Here is a 22,521-nt window from a genome sequence, read left to right on the forward strand (position 1 = left end):
TATATTTTGAGGGGGTCTGGTCCGGTCCATAACATATTCTAAACATTTCCTATTCATGTACCTGACAAAATACCTTTTGACTGTTGCAACTAACACTTCCTCTGGCAGTTTGTTTCATATACAAACCAACTTCTGTGTGAAAAAGTTGCCCTTTACGTCCCTTTCAAATCCTTTGATTTGAATATTTGTCATGACAACTTAAATAAAGGTTGGCATATTTTGGATTATTCATTCATTCATTAAAAAAGACTATATTTTCAAGGTAAAATGTTAATAATAACCACGTTACACTTTACATGGTTACAAGAGTACAACACAAAAGGGTTTTGCCTTCAAAAATGCATTTTTACAGTGGGTGAAATATCCTTTGACTTGTCCAGCTTAAGAGTGAGAATTACTAGAAATATGGCGCAAACATCAAAAGCTATAGCAAATGGGTGTTAGGAATTCCTCTTCAATAGAAATTCATCTGCGTAAAAACATAGGAAAGTATGTATGTGCACATTAGTGTGTGTATATAACTGTATTTTTGTGAATGTGTATATGTACATGTTAGCAGAAATAAGCAGTCTTTAGAAATGCACCATAATTGGGAAAACACTTATAAATTTTCCGTTCTTCTGCAAAGTTGTTTTCTTGTTTGATCAGCCAACTGTTTGACCCATATCGAAAACCACTACCACATTTCCATATCTCTTATCTAGGCTACTGAGAACCATCCAAACATATGGTTTGTGTCTGTTCAATATGGCAGGTGGGGGGCAGTTTAGTTGGCTGGACAGCTGGTTTTGTGATGCACAGTAACACCAACAACATGGGTTCAATCCCTCTGCCCCACCATCTCAACCGCACCCCTCACCTGAAGCAGTGTGATCCACATATTAAACTACTACCAGTCATCTCTCGCTAATGACAGAACAGCCCTATAGTCCTCTGGTGACTTTATCTTACCTTCAATATGTATTGCACATTCTCCCTCCACATCCAAAAGTAACCAAGTCTAGATGCAGGGCTTGTTTAGAGACTCACATGTATGTAAGGAGTGACCTGGGGTTTAACCATTGAAATTTAGATAGCATACTTAAGTAGATTACTGCTTTCTATTCTGACCATCTAGCCAATGAGTTCTTTAGCCTTCAGTGTTATCTGGAGCAAAATGAAAGAAAAAAGACAAACCTGTAGTCCTGTAATGTCTTTCAAGATCTCAGGACATCACATAACCAACTAAGTACTTTGCAAACTCTTGTAATGGTGAAACGTAGCTATCAATTTGGTAAACAGCAATGAGCAATAACCTGTTTTAAAGTGGTGTTAGTTGAGGGATACAAATTTGTCAAGATATTAAAGAATATACTTGTGGTCAACAGGATAATATAAAGGGGTCATTTCCATTGTCCAGAGTGGGCAGACATAGCCTTGGTTTAACATTTAATCTTAAAGAAAGCACCACAAATAATACAGAATCTTCTCATTAATAAATTGGAGAATCAACTTGCTCAGCAACAGTGTGCACCATCTACAAGATACTTTGCAGAAATTCAACAAGACTCTTTAGATAGTTCCTTCCAAACCGACAGTTACTTTCATCTGGAAGGACAGGAGCAGCAGATACATGTAAACATGTATCATGTACATGTAAACATGTACCTTCAAGTTCCCATTTAAGTCATACTTACTTGGAATTATATTGCTGTTTCTTCACTGTCACTGAGTCAAATTTTGGTTCTCTCTCCCTCGTGGCATTGTGGGTTCACCTACAATACACAGACAGCAGAGGTTCAAGAAGGCAGCTCACTATCACCTTCTCAAGGGCAAACTAGGAATGGGCAATAAATATTCACCCAGCCAGCGTTGCCCACATCTCATAAATGAATTTTAAAAACCCTAGATTTTAAGCTCCATTTTCATGAATGGGACATTAAACTGACAATCATCTAACTCAAAGATGAAAGTGCACTGAAACATGTCTGACAGCTTCTCTCCAGTGACTCTTTCACAATCCCACCTTCCATTTGTGATCCTGGTAATTTATCAACACTGTCCTTGAGCTTAGCAAACTTACTTGGTTTGGCTGTCAGATTATTGAGTCATATTTACAAACATATCTCTGTAACACATTTAACCATCTGATGTGACTGTTGACAAGGAGGAAGTGTTTAAGGTTTTCAGTGATTTTTCGTTCATAACAGAAAACTCAATCTCACAATAAATCAAACACTTATTAGACTATGGAGTTGGTAACAGAAGCCATGAATCTGCAAAACAATGACATATACAATTTTGAATTGCATTACAGAGCCTTGATTAGTGCCTCAACCAATAGGATATATTTCTGACAACGCAGCATCTGACAATGCATTAGAAAGTCAGATTAGACTTTTGTGTTCAAGATTTTGGAATAGGATTTGAAACCAATAATTAATTTTAGACCAAGCAGGTAACCTCTAATTGGCCAGGGCTTAGCATTTGGAATGCAGCAAGGAACGGAACATAACAATTTCTGAATGAAAAAGATAATGTATGTCCAAGTTCTTTTGCTTAGATAGTACAGGGTCCTATTGCGAGAATTTGTAGCCGCTGACATGCAAATAAAATACATTGTAAGTCGGACTGACAATCTTAAATTAGTTTCCAGTATAAATGAAAGCACAGTCTATTATTTAGTAAATGGTGTCCAAAATGAGAATCACATCTAGTGCTCAACAGTATATGTGTTTTCGACAGAAGACTATAGCACTTACACTCCTGTCCAGCATGACATGTGCGGAGAAAGACATGGAAGATATAGAATGTGGGGAAATAGATGGTAACATCTTGAAAAATGTCCATATTACAGAGGAGGAGATGTTGTACGTCTTAAAACACATAAAAGTGAATAAATCCCCAGGACTTGATCAGGTGTACCCTGGAACTCTGTGGGAAGCTAGGGAAGTGATTGATAGGCCCCTTGTCGAGATATTTGTATCAGCAACAGTCAAAGGTGAGGTGCCAGAAGACTGGAGATCGGATAGCGTGGTGCCACTATTTAAGAAGTGTGGTAAGGAAAAGCCAGGAAACTAGACCAGTGAGCCTGACATCATCGGTGGGCAATTTGTTGGAGGGAATCCTGAGTGACAGGATTTAAATACATTTGGAAAGGCAAGGACTGATTAGGGATAGTCAGCACAACTTTGCGCATGTGAAATCATGTCTCACAAACTTGACTGAGTTTTTTTTGAAGAAGTAACAAAGAGGATTGATGAGGGCGGAGCAGTGGATGTGATAATATATGGATTTTGGTAACACGTTCATAAGATTCCTCATGGTAGACTGGTTAGCAAGGTTAGATCTCATTGAATACAGGGCAAATTAGCCATTTGGAAATAAAACTGGCTTGAAGGTAAAAGACAGAGGATGGTGGTGGAGGGTGGCTTTTCAGATTGGAGGACTGTGACCAGTGGTGTGCCACAAGGATTGGTGCTGGGTCCACTGCTTTTTGTCATTCATATAAATGATTTAGGTGTGAGCATAGGAGGTATAGTGAGTAGGTTTGCAGATGAAACCAAAATTGGAGGTGTAGTGGACAGCGAAGAAGAAGGTTACTTCAAATGTACAATGGGATTTTGATCAGATGGGCCAATGGGCTGTGGAGAGGCAGATGGAGTTTAATTTAGATAAATATTAGGTGCTGCATTTTGGAAAAGCAAATCAGAGTGGGTCTAATACATGTAATGGTAAAGTCCTGGGGAGTGTTGCTGAACAAAGAGACCTTGGAGTGTAGGTTCATAGTTCCTTGAAAGTGGAGTTGCAGGTAGATAGGATAGTGAAGACGGTCTTTGGTATACTTTCCTTTATTGGACATAGCATTGAATACAGAAGTTGGGAGGTCATGTAGCTGCTGTTAAGTCACATTTGGAATACTGCATGCAAATCTGGTCTCCCTTCTATCGGAAAGATGTTGTGAAACTTGAAAGAGTTCAGAAAAAATTTACAAGGATTTTGCCAAGGTTGGAGGATTTCAGGTACAGGGAGAGGCTGAATAGGCTGTTTCTCTGGAATGTCAAAGGCTGAGTGGTGACCTGATAGAGGTTTATAAAATCATAAGGGGCATGGTTCGGGAAAATAGATAAGTTCTTTTCCCTGGTGTAGGGGAGTCCAGAAGTAGAGGGCATAGGTTTAGGGTGAGAGGGGAAAAAATTAAAAGGGACCTAAGGGGCAATTTTTTCATGCAGAGGGTGGTGCATGTATGGAATGAGCTGGCAGAGGAAGTGGTGGAGGCAGGGACAATTACAATATTTAAAAAGCATCTGGATGGGTATATGAATAGGAAGGGTTTCGAAGGATATGGACCAAGTGCTGACAAATGGGATTAGATTGGGTTAGGATACCTGGTCAGCACGGACGAGTTGGACTGAAGGGTCTGTTTCCGGGCTGTACATCTCTATGACTCTATGGCATGTCGACAAAAAAGAAGTCGCACATAAATTGTACCTAGAGGGCATGGAGACTGACCACCTTCGTAGCAATTCTTATGGCAACATTGTGACCAATCCAGGAGGTCTACCTGTCTTGTCTGAGGTTAATCACCTAAGATTCTCAGTTAACAGATCCACCTTTCTCCTCAGCTAAAAATTCCCCTTGTCAGCCAGTCTGATCCATTTCCCTCATTTCTGCCCCCAAACTTTCTCTTCCCATCCACAATAATGGTAGGGTCCCCCTCGTCCTCACTTTCCACCGCATCAGCATCTGAAGGATCATAAGCCATAATTTCTGCCATCTTCAGTGGGATGCCACCATTGGACACATGTTCACCTCCCTTGCCAGCATTCCACAGAGACAGTTGTTTCCGGGACATCCTGGTCCTTACTTCCTCAACTCCCAATACCACCCCAAACCACCTTCACGTGCAGATGCGAAATGTGAAACACTTCGCCATTTACTTCCTCCCTCCTCACCATCTGAGGTGAAGTGGGAGATGGCACAGGGCAGGGTGACAATAGGCACACGGACACACAAGATGGCACTGAGCCATAAGTTGTCCACTTGACACACAAGACGACTGCCTGACCACAATATGGAGAGAGACAGCAGAGCAAACACAGATACTGCCTGGGCCACAAGGATGCCAGCACATTGCCCTCACAACCTAGTTGATTAGTTTAAGGTGGGCGGGGGAGAGAATACACATGAATAGCATATATTGCCTGCTGAAGTGTCTGGGTCCAGCCAACACTTTTGATAGAAATGCTAACTGCTTGATACAGACTCAATGCAAAGCGTTAATAGCTGCAGTAATCATCCTTCTCAGGAAGAGCGATTAGTACCCATTACTACAGTAATGGACTTCCGCGCACACATTGAAATTGACAATGTCTGCACTGAAATTTATAAGGACCGCGCTGACATTAACAAAGGCTGTGTTGGAACTGACAATGACTGCACCAATACTATCAACGATTCTGCAGTGTTTACAATCAACAGACTATGTTACAAAGACCATAACCTCATCACTGACCTATTATATTACAAAACGTGCAAAAGTATCTTGACATGTGCTCTGGGTGGAGAGAGGACTCGCAGCTGGCCACTGTGCTGTTAGTGTCTCTCTCTCTCTCCTCTGAACTCCAGTATTTCAATATACAATAAACCCTGTCTTTGAACCCAGACTCTGACTCAGAGGCTGGTGATTTTCCCCACAACAGAGGCTCCAGACACACACTCCAGATGAAGCAGCAATTTACCTGCACACCCATTCAATCTAGTCTACTATATTCATTGCTCACAATGTGGTCTCCTCGTCACTGGGGAAAGTAACCACAGGCTGGTGTCCACTTTGCAGAACACCTACATTCTGTCCGCAAAAATGATGCTGAGCTTCCAGTTAAACAGCAACTTTAACACAGTGTTTCTTGGCCGACAGTTCTGTCCTACACCGGCTGCAGTGCTCCAGCAAAGCTTAGCAAAAGCTGGAAGAACAGCACCTTATTTTCCGTTTGGAGACCCTGCACCCTGTCAAACTCAATAATTATAGTTCCTGAACATCATTTTCCATGTGCTTTACCTAACCCCACATTCTAGGCACTATCATCACATGGGCTGCTTTCAGCACAGCCAGCCTGACTCACTGACCTCATTAATAGCTTGTCTTTCTGCCTGGCTTACCATTATCCATCCATTCATTTGCCTAACTGTCTTTATCTTCCTCTGCACTTACTGCTTATTCATTTTTACCTCCCTCGTATTCAGCATATATACCTCTCCTAACCTACTACTAATTCTGAAGAAGAGTTATTAGACTTGAAAGGTTAGCTTTTTTTCCCCCCACAGATACTGTTGGGTTTCTTCAGCAATTTCTGTCTTTATTAAGAGATCTTGCTGCATCTCCATACCAACCAGGGTCCGATCCAACAGCATCCCCATTTCATGCTATCTCAGTTAGTTGTGCCTTCTTTTAAAACTTGCTGTGTCCCAGTCTTGGTGAGTGCAAGATAAACCTTCAACTTCACATTGCTTTAAAATAAAATGTGTGAGCTCTGTTCTATCAAATAATTGCTTGGTCACCGAGTCTCTACCATACAGAAAGGCAGTCATCCCGTCTGGACAGCAGCTTTTGCATTCCCCCCTTTTCTCATAGAATCCCCAATGTGAAAAGAGGCCCTTTGGTCCAACAAGTCCATACCGACCCTCTGAAGAGTATCCCACCCAAACCCACTCCCCACTACCCTATTACTCTACATTTACACCGACCCCCCGGGTCCTCAAAAAAACTCGCCTGGAAGATAGCATTTTTGACAGGGCTGCATTCCCCCTTTCTTCCTTGGACTCGAGTTGCCAACCTTTTTGGTATTTATCCCAACACTAACGTCCACTCTCCTTTCAGACGTCAGTTATGGAGGTGCTGGGAGGAGTAGGGAAGATTTAGGAATCACTGTCGCACCCTCCCCCCTGTAAAATAGTGCCTTTTTAAATAGAGGATGGTCGCACCTCCGAATTCTGCGCCTTCGTCAAAAGAGCGGCGGACAACACTGAGGTAACCTTCACGCGCTCATGCAGCGCGAAAGAGGACATCTCCGTACTAACCAACCAACCGAACCTGATGGCCGGAACTGACGCCCCTTCCCGCCTGCCGGAGGCGGGGTCAGAGTGATCGACATCGCCAAAGAACAAATGGTGGCGTAGAAATAGGAAGACACACCCACGTAGGGTTTGACAGCCAGCCAATGAGGGGCCCGTGTGGGCAGGGTATATCTCCATCTGTCATGTTTGGTTGAGGAATAAGTGTTGGGGGGTGGGAGGAGTGGGAGAGAGTAGTAGTAACAGTCAGTGGGAGGGGAGATTGCTGTCTTGTGTGGAGATTATTTAAAAAAAACAGAAAATCTCTCTCCATGTATGTTAACAACATTTAAAGAGGACGCCGTGGGGGTGGGTGGGGGGGGGGAATAGCTTCGTATTTAACAACTAGTTTTTTAAAAAAAAAATAATAAAAGGTGCTAGGAGTTTGTGGGAGATTTTTGTTTGAAATATGGAAGAAGGGTCCAGTGAAGGTGACATGTTTACAGTTGAGCACGAGCTGAAGAACGGTAAGAGCGCGAGCCCGAACCCGGGTGCGAGTACTCGTAGCCGGGCTGGGGGTGGGGGGAGAAGCGCGATCCCGTGGTCGTGAAGAAGATGGGGGTGGGAGGATCGGTTTGGGGATTTGGAGATGTGGGGGGCGGAGGTGAAAGCGCGATCCCGCTGCCATGAAAGGGGTGTAAGGCCAATAGGGGGAGCGCGATCGAGTTGGGAGCGCGGGGCCCCTTCGGTCGTCGCCACTCTTGTGTATTCCTCCCACCTTCCCCCCCCCCCCATCAACCCCATTCATGTTTCGAGCGCGATCCCGGCAGCGTCAGCCTGATCTGGATGCGCGCTCCCTGGTCTGCCTCTGCATTTCCCCCCCCCCCCCCGCCCCCCATAACAGGATTGAAATCCAGAGCATTGCACCCCCGTGCATCATAGGATTGGCGGTTTAGAAAATAATATTAATGGTGGCAAGTGCAACTGTGGTGACCCAGTGCATTCAATATTCCACACATCCCTTCTGCAGTGGACACAGAAGTTTGCCAATGCAAACATAATTTGCATCGTTTGAAATGAATGCGGGCTGGGACGCTTGCATGAAAATAAATTGAAATTTTTTTTGCTTTGCAATTGATGGGTGAATGTTTCAATTTAGGTCGCCGTTTTAAGGCTGAAACTGTGACCTGTATTGAATGCCACTGCTGCACTTTGGACAATTGTATATGTTATTTTTGTCCGTTTAAAAATAATGTTTGCAACTGTGGGTTTGTTGTGAACCTTCAGTTGCAATTTGGTCTTCTCTGTCTCAGATGCTCAGTTGCATTAAAAGTCGTGGGAACTGTCCTGCGCAGGAGTATTCTGCTAATGCTTTTCTATTTGGGTAATCTTTCCGGGGGTGGAGAAGGAAAATACGCAGTTGTTCTTACTACTGGGATTAATAATTATGGATCTCAAAGGTATTTGCAAATTTTTACTGCACCCCCTGCGCTCCCCAGTTGGACTTCTTGTTGCTGTTGTTGTATGGAGTTATCAACCGTGTTCGATTTACAGCCTGCTAATGCACGCTTTCTGGCAACTAAGAATATGTTTATTTTTGGTGATAGAATGTATGTTCATGCGATCTATCTATATATGTTGCATGCCTAAGAATTATGTTAGATGTCCTTTATTAACTTTATTATGAAACGATATCACGTTTTTAAAAGAAAACTAGGTGAACAGATTTTTGTAGGAACAGATGAACTCAATATGCATCTGCAAGAGGACCGATATTTTATCATCAGCTATCTGAAAGGCCTTATATATTCCCGTTTGTCGCAGTTAAAATTGGTTTCTTTTTGGAAGAGAAAACCTATTGCATTTTAGCAAAGCTGTAAAATAAGTGTGAGGGTACGAGAGTTAGACTGAACAGTGATGGACACGATGTAGTAGGAGAAGTTAACACCTCCAGTGATGCCATGCATTAGACCAGGCCCAGTTATCTCACACTTTTACATTATTATTATTTTTGTTGGCCAAAAATATACTCTTATAGTGTATTCCGATTTCTTTGAGTGTCACACTTCATTGTTATGTTTCGTAGGACTTTGCTATGAAAGCCTTTTTATTGCGATCTGTGCATGATCTTTGAGACATTCCAAACAATTTACAGCCAATGAAATACAATGGAAGTATAGCAACTTTTGCAGTTTAAGAAACACAATTGATGTTAAACAACAATGCCTCTCAGTAACCAATAATGGCACTCCTATGCTTTGAAATATTGGATATGTATAGGCTCTATGAGAATGTTCCACTCAAAGTAGAGTTGTGGGATTTTTTAACTTAAGGATAGGTAAGGTCTCACTCTAATGTCTCATCCAAAAAATTTTATGTCTGACAGAATAGAAATGTCAGTCCAGATTTTGCGTTGATTTTGGCTTGAACCTATGACCTTTAATTGAAAGTGAATATACCACATTAGTACTAAGCAGATTTTGAAGGCATGGAATATCAGTTGTGAAACAAAAAAGATGTATCATTTGTTTTGGGAATTGTAGTGAGTTGATGCTGAGGCACAATGGCCCATAATTTAATGTAAAAACAGCAAGAACAAAGTGTGGGACAAGAGCTTTCAACCACAAGTTTATTTCTATCCAGATTAAACATGAGTGATGCTTTACGTTATGCTACCTGACACAGGATGTCAGTATTTTTGCCACCCTTCATCCTTCTGACAATCTCATAAAACATTAGTAAATTCAAAGAAGCATGTTAGTGGTTAGCAACTATACACACTTTATCAAATCTTTAAGCATAATCATAGTTATTGAACAAGTATTACGCTAATCTTTTGTGATGCTAAAAAGTTGCTCTTCAGTTTTGAATTTGTTATGTAATATTGAGGTCTTGTGGTGCAATAAGTAGTATTTTGATTTAATTTGTTATTATAGTCACGTGTACTGAGATACAGTGAAAAGTATTGGTTTGCATGCTATCCAGACAAATCATACCTTACATAAGTACATCAGGGTATTAGAACATAATGCAGAAGAATATAGCTACAGAGAAGATACAGAGAAAGATGAAATCTAATGAATGAGAGGTCCATTCATAAGTCTCATATAACAGCAGGGAAGAAGCTGTTCTTAAATCTATTGGTATATGTTTTCAAACTTTTGTACCTTTTGCCCAATGGAAGAGGGAGGAAGAGAGTATAATCGCGATGGGAGTGATCTTTGATTATGTTGGCTGCTTTCCTGAGGCAGCCTGAAGTGTAGATGGAGTCAATGGAAAAAAGACTGGTTTTCATGATGGACTGGGGTGTGTTCACAGCTCTGTTACTTTTTGCGGTTTAGGGCAGTGCAGTTGCCAAACCAAGTTGTGATGCATCTGGATAGGATGCTTTCTATGGTGCATGAATTAAAATTGGAAAGAGTCATTGTGGACATGTCAAATTTCTGAGGAAGTAGCAGTGCTGATATGGCCTCTTGACTGCACCATGGACGTGGATGGACTAAGACAGATTGTTGGTGATATTTACTGCAAGAAACTTGAAGCTCTTGATCATCTCCACCACTTGTCATTGATACAGAAAAGCAGTGTACTGAAGTCAATGACTGGCTCCATCATTTTGCTGACACGGAGGGAGAAATTGTTTTCTTTAAATCATGCCACTAAGCTGTCTGTCCATATCTTTCATGTATTCTGTCTTGTTTGAGATCTGATTTACTACAGTGGTGTCATCAGCAAATTTGTAAATGGAGTTGGACTTGAATTTGGCCACACAGTCGTGAGTGTATAAGGAGTATCTTAAGGGGCTGAGTATGTGGGGCACTGATGTTGAGGATTATTATGGAGGAGGTGTTATCGCTATCCTTACTGATTGTGGCTTGCAGGTCAGGAATCCACGCCTCTGAGTGAGAATCTCTGGTTTCAAGTACTACCTCAGGAGTTGATGCCAAGAGAGGTGCTTTCAGAATGTGGCCAAATAGGATAATTATCAACCTGAAAATCCTTACAATACAATGGCAACCAAGAGAGATTCCTTATGAGCTATATAATGAAAATAAGGTTGTAATTTCTGCCTTCACTGTCCACAGACTATAACATGCATGCAAAAGTGCATGTCGCCACAGCAACTGGGAGTCCTGGAATAAAATGTTATGACATCACTAGCATGTAGTAATAAGACATAAGATATAGGAGAAGAAGTAGGACATTCACCCAATCTAGTTGGCTTCACCATTCAATGAGATAAGAGCTGATCTATAATCCTAAAATTCACTTTCCTCCTTTCTCATAACCCTTGATTCCCATGCTGATTTAAACTCTATCTTGATGTTGAATTTTCTTAATGACCCAGCCTCGACAGTCCCCTGCAGTAAAACATTCCACAGAATCACTACCCTCTGGGAGAAAAAAAAGTCCTCATCTCCATCTTAAATATGCAATCCCTTATTCTGAGATTGTGCCTTCTGGTTCTAGACTATCCCACGGGAGAAACAGCCTTTCCACATCAACTCAAGTCCCCTAAGGATCTTGTATGTTTCTATAAGGTCACCTCTCATTATTCCATATTCCAATGGGCACAGGCCTACCTTATGCTGTCTCCTCATATGACTGGACATCCATATCTGACCCCAGCTGAGTGATCCTTCTCCGGACTACCTCCAATGCTAGTGTATCTTTCCTCAGATAAAGGGCCCATAGCTAGTACCCTTATTGTTCCAGCTTTGATCTGATTGGTGCTTTCTGTAGTTTTAGTAAAATCTCCTCCCTCTCATCATACTCCATTCAGTTTGGAATGCTAACCATCGTTCCATTTGACTTTCTTATTACCGCTGAACTTGAATGCTAGATGTTTGTGATTCTTGGATGAAGACTTCCAAATCCAAATCTGCAATCATTCTCCTTTAAATCATATTCATCTCCTCTATTCTTCCCACCAAAGTGCATAACCTTGCATTTTTCTACATTGCATTCCATCTACCGAGTTGTTGTTCAGTCTCTTAATGTGTCGGTATTTCTCCACAGACTCTTTCTACTTGCCTTCTCACCTATTTCTGTGTCATTTGCAAACTTGCTATGGTACATTCTCTTTGCTTACCCAAGTCATTAATATTTAGAATCATAGAGTCATACAGCACAGAAACAATCCCTTCGGTCCAACTTGTTCATGTGTATGGAACGAGCTGCCAGAGGAGGCGGGTACAATTACAACATTGAAAAGGCATCAGGATGGATATATAAATTGGAAAGGTTTAGAGGGATACAGGCCAGGTGCTGTCAAATGGGACTAGATGGGATATCTGGTCCACGCAGGCAAATTGGATATGTAGTAAATAATTTTGACCGCAGCACTGGTGCACCAGTCGTTGCAGGCAACCATCCTGAAAATGTCCTCCTTATCTCAACTCTCTGTCTAGTATTAGTGAGCCAATCCTCACTCCATACCAATAAGTTACCATCATCATCATGGGCTCTTATTAAGTAGCCTAATGTGTACTACCTCATTTAACAATGTCTGAAGATCCATATATGTTACATCCACTGCTTCCCCTTTATCTATCCTTTTTTACCATCTCAAAGAACTCTATTAATTTGTCAGGGATAATTCCCTTCAAGAGGCCATGCTAATTCTGTTGAAATGCGCTGCTATGACTTTCATGACAATAAACTCTAACATTTTCCCAATCAGCTGTTAAGCTAACTGACCTAGAGTTACCTGCTTTTGTCTTCTTCACGTTTTAAATAAAGATGTTACATTGGCTGTTTTCCAGTCCTCTGGGACTTTTCCAAAACCTAAGAATTTCGAGAATATTATGTTTGGTATATCCACCATCTCTGTAGCTACCTCCTTTAATCTTTGAGGATGCATTCTATCAAGTACAAGGACTTATCATCGAACATAGAACATGACAGTGTTGAACAGGCCCTTTGGCCATCGATGTTGCGCTGACCTGTGAAACCAATCCAAAGCCCTAACCTACACTATTCCTTTATCATCCGTACATTTATCCAGTGATCATCTCAATGCCCTTAATGTTGGTGAATCCACTACTGTAGGAGGCAGGGCATTCCACACCCTGACTACTTGCTGAGTAAAGAACCTACCTCTGACATCTGTCTTATATCTATTACCTCTCAATTTAAAGCTGTGTCCTCTTGTGCTAGTCATCACTATAGGGTCCACCCTATTTAATTCTCTGATCATCTTGTATGCCTCTAAGTCACCTCTTAACCTTCTTCTCTCTAACAAAGACAGCCTCAAGTCCCTCAGCCTTTCCTCATAAGACCTTCCCTCCATACCAGGCAACATTCTGGTAAATATCCTCTGCAACCTTTCCAATACTTCCACATCCTCCTTATAATGCGGCGATCAGAACTGCACGCAAAACTCCAAGTATGGCCACACCTGGGTTTTGTACAGCTGCAACATGACCTCATCACTCCAAAATTCAATGCCTCTACCAATAAAAGCTAATACAATGTACGCCTGCTTAACAAGCCTATCAACCTGAGTGGCAACTTTCAGGGATTTATGTACATGGACATCGAGATTTTTCTGTTCATCCACACTACCAATCACCTGATGAAGGAGCAGTGCTTCGAAAGCTAGTGCTTCCAATATAAAACTGTTGCACAATAACCTGGTGTTTTGTGATTTTTAACTTTGTACACCCCAGTCCAACACCGGCACCTCCAAATCAAGGATCTTACCATTAGTCCAGTATTCTGTATTCGTGTTACTCCTTCCAAAGTGAATCACCTCACACTTCTCTGCATTAAACTCAGCCCAGCTCTGCAGCTTATCTATGTACCTGTGTAACTTGTGACATCCTTCCGCACTGTCCACAACTCCATCGACCTTAGTGTCATCCGCAAATTTACTAACCCATCCACTAAGCCCTCATCCAGGTCATTTAGAAAAATTATAAACAGCAGTGGCCCCAAAACAGATTCTTGCCGTACATCACTAGTAACTGAACTCAAGGATGAACATTTCCCATCAACCACCATCCTCTGTCTTCTTACAGCTAGTCAATTTCTGATCCAAATCGCTACATCACTTAATCCCATGCCTCCGTATTTTGTGCAATAGCCTACCTTGAGGAACCTTATCAAATACTTTACTCAAATCACACCACATCAACAACTTTACCCTCATCCACCTGTTTGGTCACCTTCTCAAAGAACTCAATAAGGTTTGTGAGGCACAACCTACCCTTCACAAAACTGTGTTGACTATCTCTAATCAAATTATTTCTTATTAGATGATTATAAATCCTATCTCATATAATCCTTTCCAAAACTTTGCCCACAATCGAAGTAATACTCACAGGTCTATAATTACCAGGGTTGTCTCTACTCCCCTTTTTGAACAAGGTGACTACATTTGCTATCCTCCAGTCTTCTGGCACTATTCCTGTAGACAATGATGACATAAAGACCAAAGCCAAAAGCTCTGCAATCTCTTCCCTAGCTTCCCAGAGAATCCTAGGATAAATCCCATCCGGCCCACAGGACTTATCACACTTTGCAGAATTGCTAACACCTCCACCTTATGAACCTCAATCCAATCTAGTCTAATATATTGTATCTCAGTTTTCTCCTCGACAACATTATTTTTTTTAGTGTGAATAGTAACGAAAAATATTCATTTAGCGCCTCTTCTATCTCTTCGGACTTCACGTATAACTTCCGACTATTGTCCTTGATTGGCCCTAATCTTATCCTAGTCATTCCTTTATTCCTAACATACCTATAGAAAACTTTATGGCTCTTCTTCGCTCTCACTTTAGTCCTTCCTAGCTAACATGTAACTCTCAAGTGCCCTAACTGAGCCTTCACATCTCATCTTTACATAAGTCTGCTTCTTCCTCTTGACAAGTTTCAACATCTTTAGTAAACCACTGTTCCCTCGCTCGACCATTTCGTCCCTGCCTGACTAGTACATACTTATCAAGGACACACAGTAGTTGTTCCTTGAACATGCTCCAAATTTCAATTGTACCCATTCTCTGCAGTTTCCTTCCCCATCCAATGCATCTTAAATCTCGCTGAAACACATCATAATTGCCTTTTCCCCAGCTGTGGCTCTTGCCCTGCACTATATATCTATCCCTTTCCATTGCTAAAGTAAATGTAACCAAATTGTGGTCACTATCAACAACGTGCTCACCTACCTCCAAATCTAACACCTGGCCTGGTTCATTACCCAGTACCAAATCCAATGTGCCCTCGCCTCCTGTTGGCCTATCTACATAATATGTCAGGAAACCCTCCTGCACACATTGGACAAAAACTGACCCATCTAAAGTTCATGAACTATAGCGTTTCCAGTCAATATTTGGAAAGTTAAAGATCCCCATAACAACCATCCTCTTACTTTTGCTTCTATCCCGAATCATCTTTGCATCTACAGCTCTGGAACTCTTTAGAGGCCTACAGAAAATTCCCAACAGGGTGACCTTTCCTGTTTCTAACCTCAGCCCACACTACCTCCATAGACGATCCTCATCAAACGTTCTTTCTGCCACCACAGTACTATTCTTGACTAACAATGCCACACCTCCTCATCTTTTGAATTGAATTGAATTTATTGTCAAGTGTACCGAGGCGCAATGAAAAGCTTTGTCTTGTGAGCAATACAGGCAGATCACATAGTTAAGTAGCAGAGATAAGTAAATAATAAGTTAGCAGCAGCAAAAACAAAAAACAGGTACAGGCGAATGTTAAGAGTTTGAGTCCATTCAGTATTCTAACAACAGTCGGGTAGAAACTGTTTCGAAACCGGCTGGTGTGTGTGTGTTCAGGCTTCTATACTTCTCCCTGATGATAGAGGTTGTCGAAAAGCATTGCCAGGGTGGGATGGATCTTTGAGAATGCTGGAGGCCTTTCCTTGACAGCGGGTCTGGTAGATGGTTTCTATAGATAGGAAGTTGATCTTTGTGATTGTCCGGCCGAGTTCACCACTCTCTGTAACTGTCTCTGATCTTGAATGGTACAGTTGCCATACCAGGTAATGATACATCCAGACAGAATGCTCTCAATGGCACACCTATAAAAGTTGGCAAGGGTATTCATTGTCATGCCAAACTTCCTCAGCTGCATGAGGAAGAAGAGACGTTGTTGGGCCTTTGCATCCACATGAAGAGTCCAAGAAAGCTCGTTGTGGCTGACCACTCCAGGAGCTTGACACTGTCCACTCATTCCACCTCTGTGCTGTTAATGTGTAGGGGGGGCATGAGTAATATCTTGCCAAAAGTCAATAATGAGTTCTTTGGTTTTGCCGGCATTGAGAGCTAGGTTGTTCTCAGTGCACCATTTTTCCAGGTCTTCCACCTCCCGTGTGATGTCTGTTTCGTCGCCATCTGAGATTCAACTGACTATGGTGGTGTCATCAGCAAACTTGTAAATGGCATTAGTGTGGTATTTGGCCACACAGTCATGAGTATACAGTGAGTACAGTTGGGGGCTGAGTACGCACCCCTGGGGGACTCCAGTGAGGATGAAATATTCTCCTCAATCTTCACTGATTGTGGCCTGTGGGTCAGGAAACATTAAAGTCCAGTTGCAGAGAGTGGGGCTTAGTCTGAGATCAGTAAGTTTAGTAATCCGTCTCAAGGGGATAATAGTATTGAAGGCTGAACTGCAGTCAATGAGTAGGATTTTTACATAGCTATTCTTGGTCTCAAGATGTTCTAGGGAGGAGTGGAAGGGCAAGTGATATGGCACCCGACGTGGATCTGTTGGTCCAATATGCAAATTTGAGTGGGTCAAGTTTAGTAGGGAGGCTGGAGTTGATTAATGCCATGACCAATCTTTCAAAGCACTTCATGACCACCGAAGTTAGGGCCACTGGACGGTAGTCATTGAGACATGTTGCATGAGCCTTCTTAGGCACAGGGATGATGCTGGCCCTCTTGAAACAGGCAAGGACAGTGGCCTGCTGCAGGGAGAGGTTGAAGGTGTCCGAGAAGACCTCTGCCAGTTGATCTGCGCATGCTCTGAGTGCACGACCTGGTACTCCATCTGGTCCCATCGCTTTCCTTGGATTCACATGAAAGAAAACTGATCTGCCCTCTGATGCAGTGACTGTTGGGATAGGTTCGTCAGGACTTGTCAGAATAGGTGTTACCTCTCCGCTGAAATTCTGCTCAAAGCGAAAATCGAAGGCGTTGAGACAATGTGGGAGGGATGTGTCATTGTCTGCTATCTTGCACTGTCTCTTTTTAGAACATGTGATGTCATTCAGTCCTTGCCATAGTCGCCGGGTGTCTGTCTGCATCTCTAGTTTGGATCGGTATTGGTCCTTGGCTGTCTTAATGGCTCTGTGAAGGTCATACTTGGATTCCTTATATTTGAGTGGGTCTGCTGATCTGAAGGCCTCACGCCTGGCTTTTAGCAGGTTCTGTCTGTTCTGATTCATCCAGGGGTTCCTGTGGGAACACACAGATTGACTTCCTCAGTATGCAGTCCTCCACACACTTGCTGATAAAGTCTGTGACGGTGGTGGTGTACTTGTCCAAGGTACCTGCAGACTGTTTGAACGTGGCCCAATCAGCTGATTCCAGACAGCCTCGGGGTTGATCCTCTGCCTCTTCCAACCAGCACTGGACCTGTATCCGCGAGGGGGTCTCCTGCTTGAGCTTTTGGCCTGTAAGCCAGGAGAAGAAGCACAGCATTGTGGTCGGATTTTCTGAAATGAGGGTAGTGTAGGTGGTGCAGCAGTGGTCTAAAATGTTCAGGCCCCTGGTGGGGCAGGTAATGTTCTGGTGGTACTTGGGCAATACCTTTCTTAGATAGGCCTGATTGAAGTCACCAGTTACAATAAACAGGGCTTGGGGTGTTCCATCTCCCGGGTGTTGGTGGTGGTGTACAGCACATCCAGAGCTTCCTCAACATTTGCTTGTGGCGGAATGTACACAGTAGTTGGTATAGCAGCGGTAAATTCCCATGGTAGATAGAAGGGGTGGCCTTTGATGGTGAGGAATTCAGGGTTTGGGGAGCAATGGCTGCCCAGAGTTGCAATGTCCATGCACTACAAGTTATTGATTAAAAAGGAAACCCCTCTAACCTTTGTCTTACCTGAAGATACTGTATGGTCCATACGATGGATAGAAAAACCATCAGCTTGAAGTGCGCAGTCGGGAATGGACCACTTTCCCTGATCTTACTGAAACATCTAAACCCTAGAACCTGCAGCAAGCATTCCTGTCTCTGCTCTATCTATGTCTCCAAACTTGCCACAACATTGAAGTCCCAGTTACCAACCCATGCTGCAAGTTCACCCACCTTAGGCTGGATGCTCCTGGCTTTGAAGTTTTTATCTATAAAACCTTCCTGCCTACCGGTACACTCCTGTGACCTTAAACCCTTATTCATGACTTCACATTTCTCAACCTTCTGTTCACTGGAGCTACAATTCAAGTTTCCACCCCCCTGCTGAATTAGCTTAAATCCTCCCGAAGAGCATTAGCAAATTTTTCCCCCAGGGTATTAGTACTCCTCTGGTTCAGTGTAGACCATCCCGTTTGTAGAGGTCCCATCCACCTCAGAGTTAACCCCAGTTATCCAGGTATCTGAATTCCTCCCTCCGTACCATCCCTGTAGCCACGTGTTCAACTGCTGTCTCTCCCTATTCCTCATCTTGCTCTCATGTGGCATGGATAACAAGCCACAGATAAAACTCTGTTTGTTCTAGCTCTAAGCTTCCACCCTAGCTTCCTGAATTTCTGCCTTACATCCCCATCCCTTTTCCTGCCTATGTTGTTGGTGCCTATATGGACCACGACTTGGGGCTGCTCCCCCTCCCCTTTTAAGGATCCCAAAAACACTATCCGAGACATCATGGACCCTGGTACCTGGGAGGCAACACACCAACCGCGAGTCTCTTTTGTTCCCACAGAACCTCCAAACTGTCTCCTTCACAATGGAGTCCCCAGTAACTAATGCTGTATTCCTCTTCCCCCATTCCCTTCTCAGCAACTGGGACGGTCTCTGTGCCAGAGACCTGTATACATGGCTTGTCCCTGGTAATTCATTCCTCCCAGCAGCATCCAAAATGGTACACTTGTTATGTAGGGGAATGGTCACAGGGATCCCAGCACTGACTGTTTCTTACCCCTTCTAACAGTCATCCAAGCATCTTCATTTCTGGGAGTAACTAACTCCCTGTAGCTTTCATCTATAACACTCTCTGCCTCCCGAAGGATCCTGAGTTCATCCAGTTCCAGTTCCAGCTCCAGTTCCCAAACTCGGTTTTTAAGGTGCTGGTATAGGACTGCAGGTTTACTCAGCTGGGACACTAATGATGTCCCTCACCTCAAACATCCCACAGGAGGAACATTGCACTGCCATCCCTGCTTAGTTCCCTTACTAAAAAATGAAAGTATTTTGTTAGTTTTCCTAGCACTTTTTCTGTAGTCGTAGTTACTTGTATTTCCTCTCCTCCTTTTCCCCCTTGAATATTTAGTAATTTTGGAAAGTGTCTTCTATTATTAAGACTGACTCAAAACATTTTTCAACCCCCCCCCCCACCATTTTCTGGTTCCCCACTATTTCTTGCCCAGCCTAATTTTCTAAGGACTTAGTTTCACTTTGGCGTCTCTAAACATTTTTTAATTTAAGGAAGCTCTTGCTGCCTACCTTGATATTATTTGCAAGTCTACCCTGGAAGTTTATTTTCTCCCTCTTTATGATTTTATTAGTTATCTTCTGTTACTTTTAAGATGTTCCCAATCTGTAAGAATAGTCGGGTAGTTATGGTAAGGGATTTTAACTTTCCAAACATAGACTAGACTGCCATAGTGTTATAGGTTTAGATGGAGAGGAATTTCTTAAGTGCATACAAGACAATTTTCTGATTCACTATGTGGATGTATCTACTAGAGAAGGTGCAAAACTTGACCTACTTTTGGGAAATAAGGCAGGGTAGGTGACTGAGATGTCAGTGGGGGAGCACTTTGGGGCCAGCGACCATAATTATATTCGTTTTAAAATCGTGATGGAAAAGGATAGACCAGATCTAAATGTTGAAGTTCTAAATTGGAGAAAGGCCAATTTTGACGATATTAGGCAAGAACTTTCGAAATCTGATTGGAGGCAGATGTCCGCAGGTAAAGGGATAGCTGGAAAATGGGAAGCCTTCAGAAATGAGGTAACAAGAATCCAGAGAAAGTATATTCCTGTTAGAGTGAAAGGGAAGGCTGGTAGGTATAGGGAATGCTGGATAACTAAAGAAATTGAGGTTTTTGTTAAGAGAAAGAAGGAAGCATATGTCAGGTATAGACTGGATAGATCGAGTGAATCCTTAGAGTATAAAGGAAGTAGGAGTATACTTAAGAGGGAAATCAGGAGGGCAAACAGGGGATATGAGATAGCTTTGGCAAATAGAATTAAGGAAAATCCAAAGGGTTTTTACAACTATATTAAGGACAAAAGGATAACTAGGGAGAGAATAGGGCCCCTCAAAGATTAGCAAGGCGGCCTTTGTGTGGAGCCACAGAAAATGGGGGAGATACTAAATGAATATTTTTTGCATCAGTATTTACTGTGGAAAAGGATATGGAAGATACAGACTGTAGGGAAATAGATGGTGACATCTTGCAAAATGTCCAGATTACAGAGGGGGAAGTGCTGGATGTCTTGAAATGGTTAAAGTGAATAAATTCCAGGACCTGATCAGGTGTACCCGAGAACTCTGAGGGAAGCTAGAGAAGTGATTGCTGGGCCTCTTGCTGAGATATCTATATCATCGATAGTCACAGGTGAGGTGCCGGAAAACTGGAGGTTGGCAAATGTGGTGCCACTGTTTAAGAAGGGCGGTAAAGGCAAGCCAGGGAACTATAGACCAGTGAGCCTGACCTTGGTGGTGGGCAAGTTGTTGGAGGGAATCCTGAGGGACAGGATGTACATGTATTTGGAAAGGCAAGGACTGATTAGGGATAGTCAACATGGCTTTGTGCGTGGGAAATCATGTCTCACAAATTTGATTGAGTTTTTTGAAGAAGTCACAAAGAGGATTCTTGAGGACAGAGCGGTAGACATGATCTGTATGGACTTCAGTAAGGCGTTCGACAAGGTTCCCCATGGGAGACTGATTAGCAAGGTTAGATCTCATGGAATACAGGGAGAACTAGCCATTTGGATACAGAACTGGCTCAAAGGTAGAAGACAGAAGGTGGTGGTGGAGGGTTGTTTTACAGACTGGAGGCCTGTGACCAGTGGAGTGCCACAAGGATTGGTGCTGGGTCCACTACTTTTTGTCATTTACATAAATGATTTGGATGCGAGCATAAGAGGTGCAGTTAGTAAGTTTGCAGATGACACCAAAATTGGAGGTGTAGTGGACAGCGAAGAGGGTTACCTCAGATTACAACAGGATCGGGATCAGATGGGCCAGTGGACTGAGAAGTGGCAGATGGTGTTTAATTCAGATCAATGCGAGGTACTGCATTTTGGGAAAGCAAATCTTAGCAGAACTTATACACTTAATGGTAAGGTCCTCGGGAGTGTTGCTGAACAAAGAGACCTTGGAGTGCAGGTTATCAGCTCCTTGAATGTGGAGTCGCAGGTAGATAGGATAGTGAAGAAGGCGTTTGGTATGCTTTTGTTTATTGGTCAGAGTATTGAGTACAGGAGTTGGGAGGTCATATTGCGACTGTTCAGGACATTGGTTAGGCCACTGTTGGAATATTGCGTGCAATTCTGGTCTCCTTTCTATCAGAAAGATGTTGTGAAACTTGAAAGGGTTCAGAAAAGATTTACAAGAATGTTGCCAGGTGAGGTGCCTGGAGGATTTGAGCTATAGGAGAGGTTGAACAGGCTGGGGTTATTTTCCCTGAAGCGTCGGAGGCTGAGGGGTGACCTTATAGAGGTTTACAAAATTATGAGGGGCATGGATAGGATAAATAGATAAAGTCTTTTCCCTGGGGTCGGGGAGTCCAGACCTAGAGGGCATAGGTTTAGGGTGAGAGTGGAAAGATATAAAAGAGACCTAAGGGGCAACGTTTTCACGCAGAGGGTGGTAAGTGTATGGAATGAGCTGCCTGAGGAAGTGGTGGAGGCTGGTTCAGTTGCAACATTTAAGAGGCATTTGGATGGATATTGGAGGGATTTGGAGGGATATGGGCTGGATGCTGGTAGGTGGGACTAGATTGGGTTGGGATATCTGGTCAGCATGGACGGGTTGGATCGAAGGGTCTGTTTCCATGCTGTACATCTCTATGATTCTATGACTCTAATTTATCATTAATCTTTGTAACATTATGCATTTTTTTCTTTCAGTTTGATGCTATCCTTAACTTCTCTGGCTAAGCATGGTTGGCTCATCTCCTTCTCAAGATTTTTTTTTCTTCCTGACTGGAATATCTTTTTGCTGTGAAACATGAGCTATTTTCAAATCTCCCCATTGTTCCTTAACTGTCTTTACTGATAAAATCCTTCTCCAGCCAGCTCTGCCCTCATTCCATTGTTATTACCTGCAATTAAACTTAGTGC

The 22,521-nt window shown here is 42.7% G+C and overlaps 2 protein-coding genes across 5 annotated transcripts in view; one reads left to right on the plus strand and one right to left on the minus strand.

Moving 5' to 3' along the window:
* dglucy (D-glutamate cyclase) overlaps positions 1-7,065 on the minus strand; it is a 123,762-nt gene extending 116,697 nt beyond the window's left edge. The window contains exons 1-2 of one of the 2 annotated variants that reach the window (XM_087989589.1): positions 6,964-7,065; positions 1,677-1,754 (exon numbers count right to left, since the gene is read on the minus strand). The gene's annotated coding sequence lies outside the window, so the exon portion shown is untranslated. Of the gene's footprint in view, positions 1-1,676; positions 1,755-6,751; positions 6,899-6,963 lie in introns of those variants that run through there. The other variant, XM_087989590.1, reaches the window with a different exon arrangement.
* A 339-nt stretch (positions 7,066-7,404) lies between these two features.
* LOC122553352 (ribosomal protein S6 kinase A5) overlaps positions 7,405-22,521 on the plus strand; it is a 235,604-nt gene continuing 220,487 nt past the window's right edge. For 2 of the 3 annotated variants that reach the window (XM_043696941.2, XM_087989593.1), the window contains exon 1: positions 7,405-7,559. In XM_043696941.2, coding sequence (XP_043552876.1) covers positions 7,502-7,559 — 58 coding nt within the window. In that variant the 5' untranslated portion in view covers positions 7,405-7,501. The remainder of the gene's footprint in view (positions 7,560-22,521) is intronic. The other variant, XM_087989592.1, reaches the window with a different exon arrangement.

The sequence above is a fragment of the Chiloscyllium plagiosum genome, unplaced genomic scaffold (assembly GCF_037043375.1).
Source record: "Chiloscyllium plagiosum isolate Xiang-an unplaced genomic scaffold, Cpla_swu_hap1 HiC_scaffold_8, whole genome shotgun sequence".
NCBI classification, from domain to species: Eukaryota; Metazoa; Chordata; class Chondrichthyes; order Orectolobiformes; family Hemiscylliidae; genus Chiloscyllium; species Chiloscyllium plagiosum.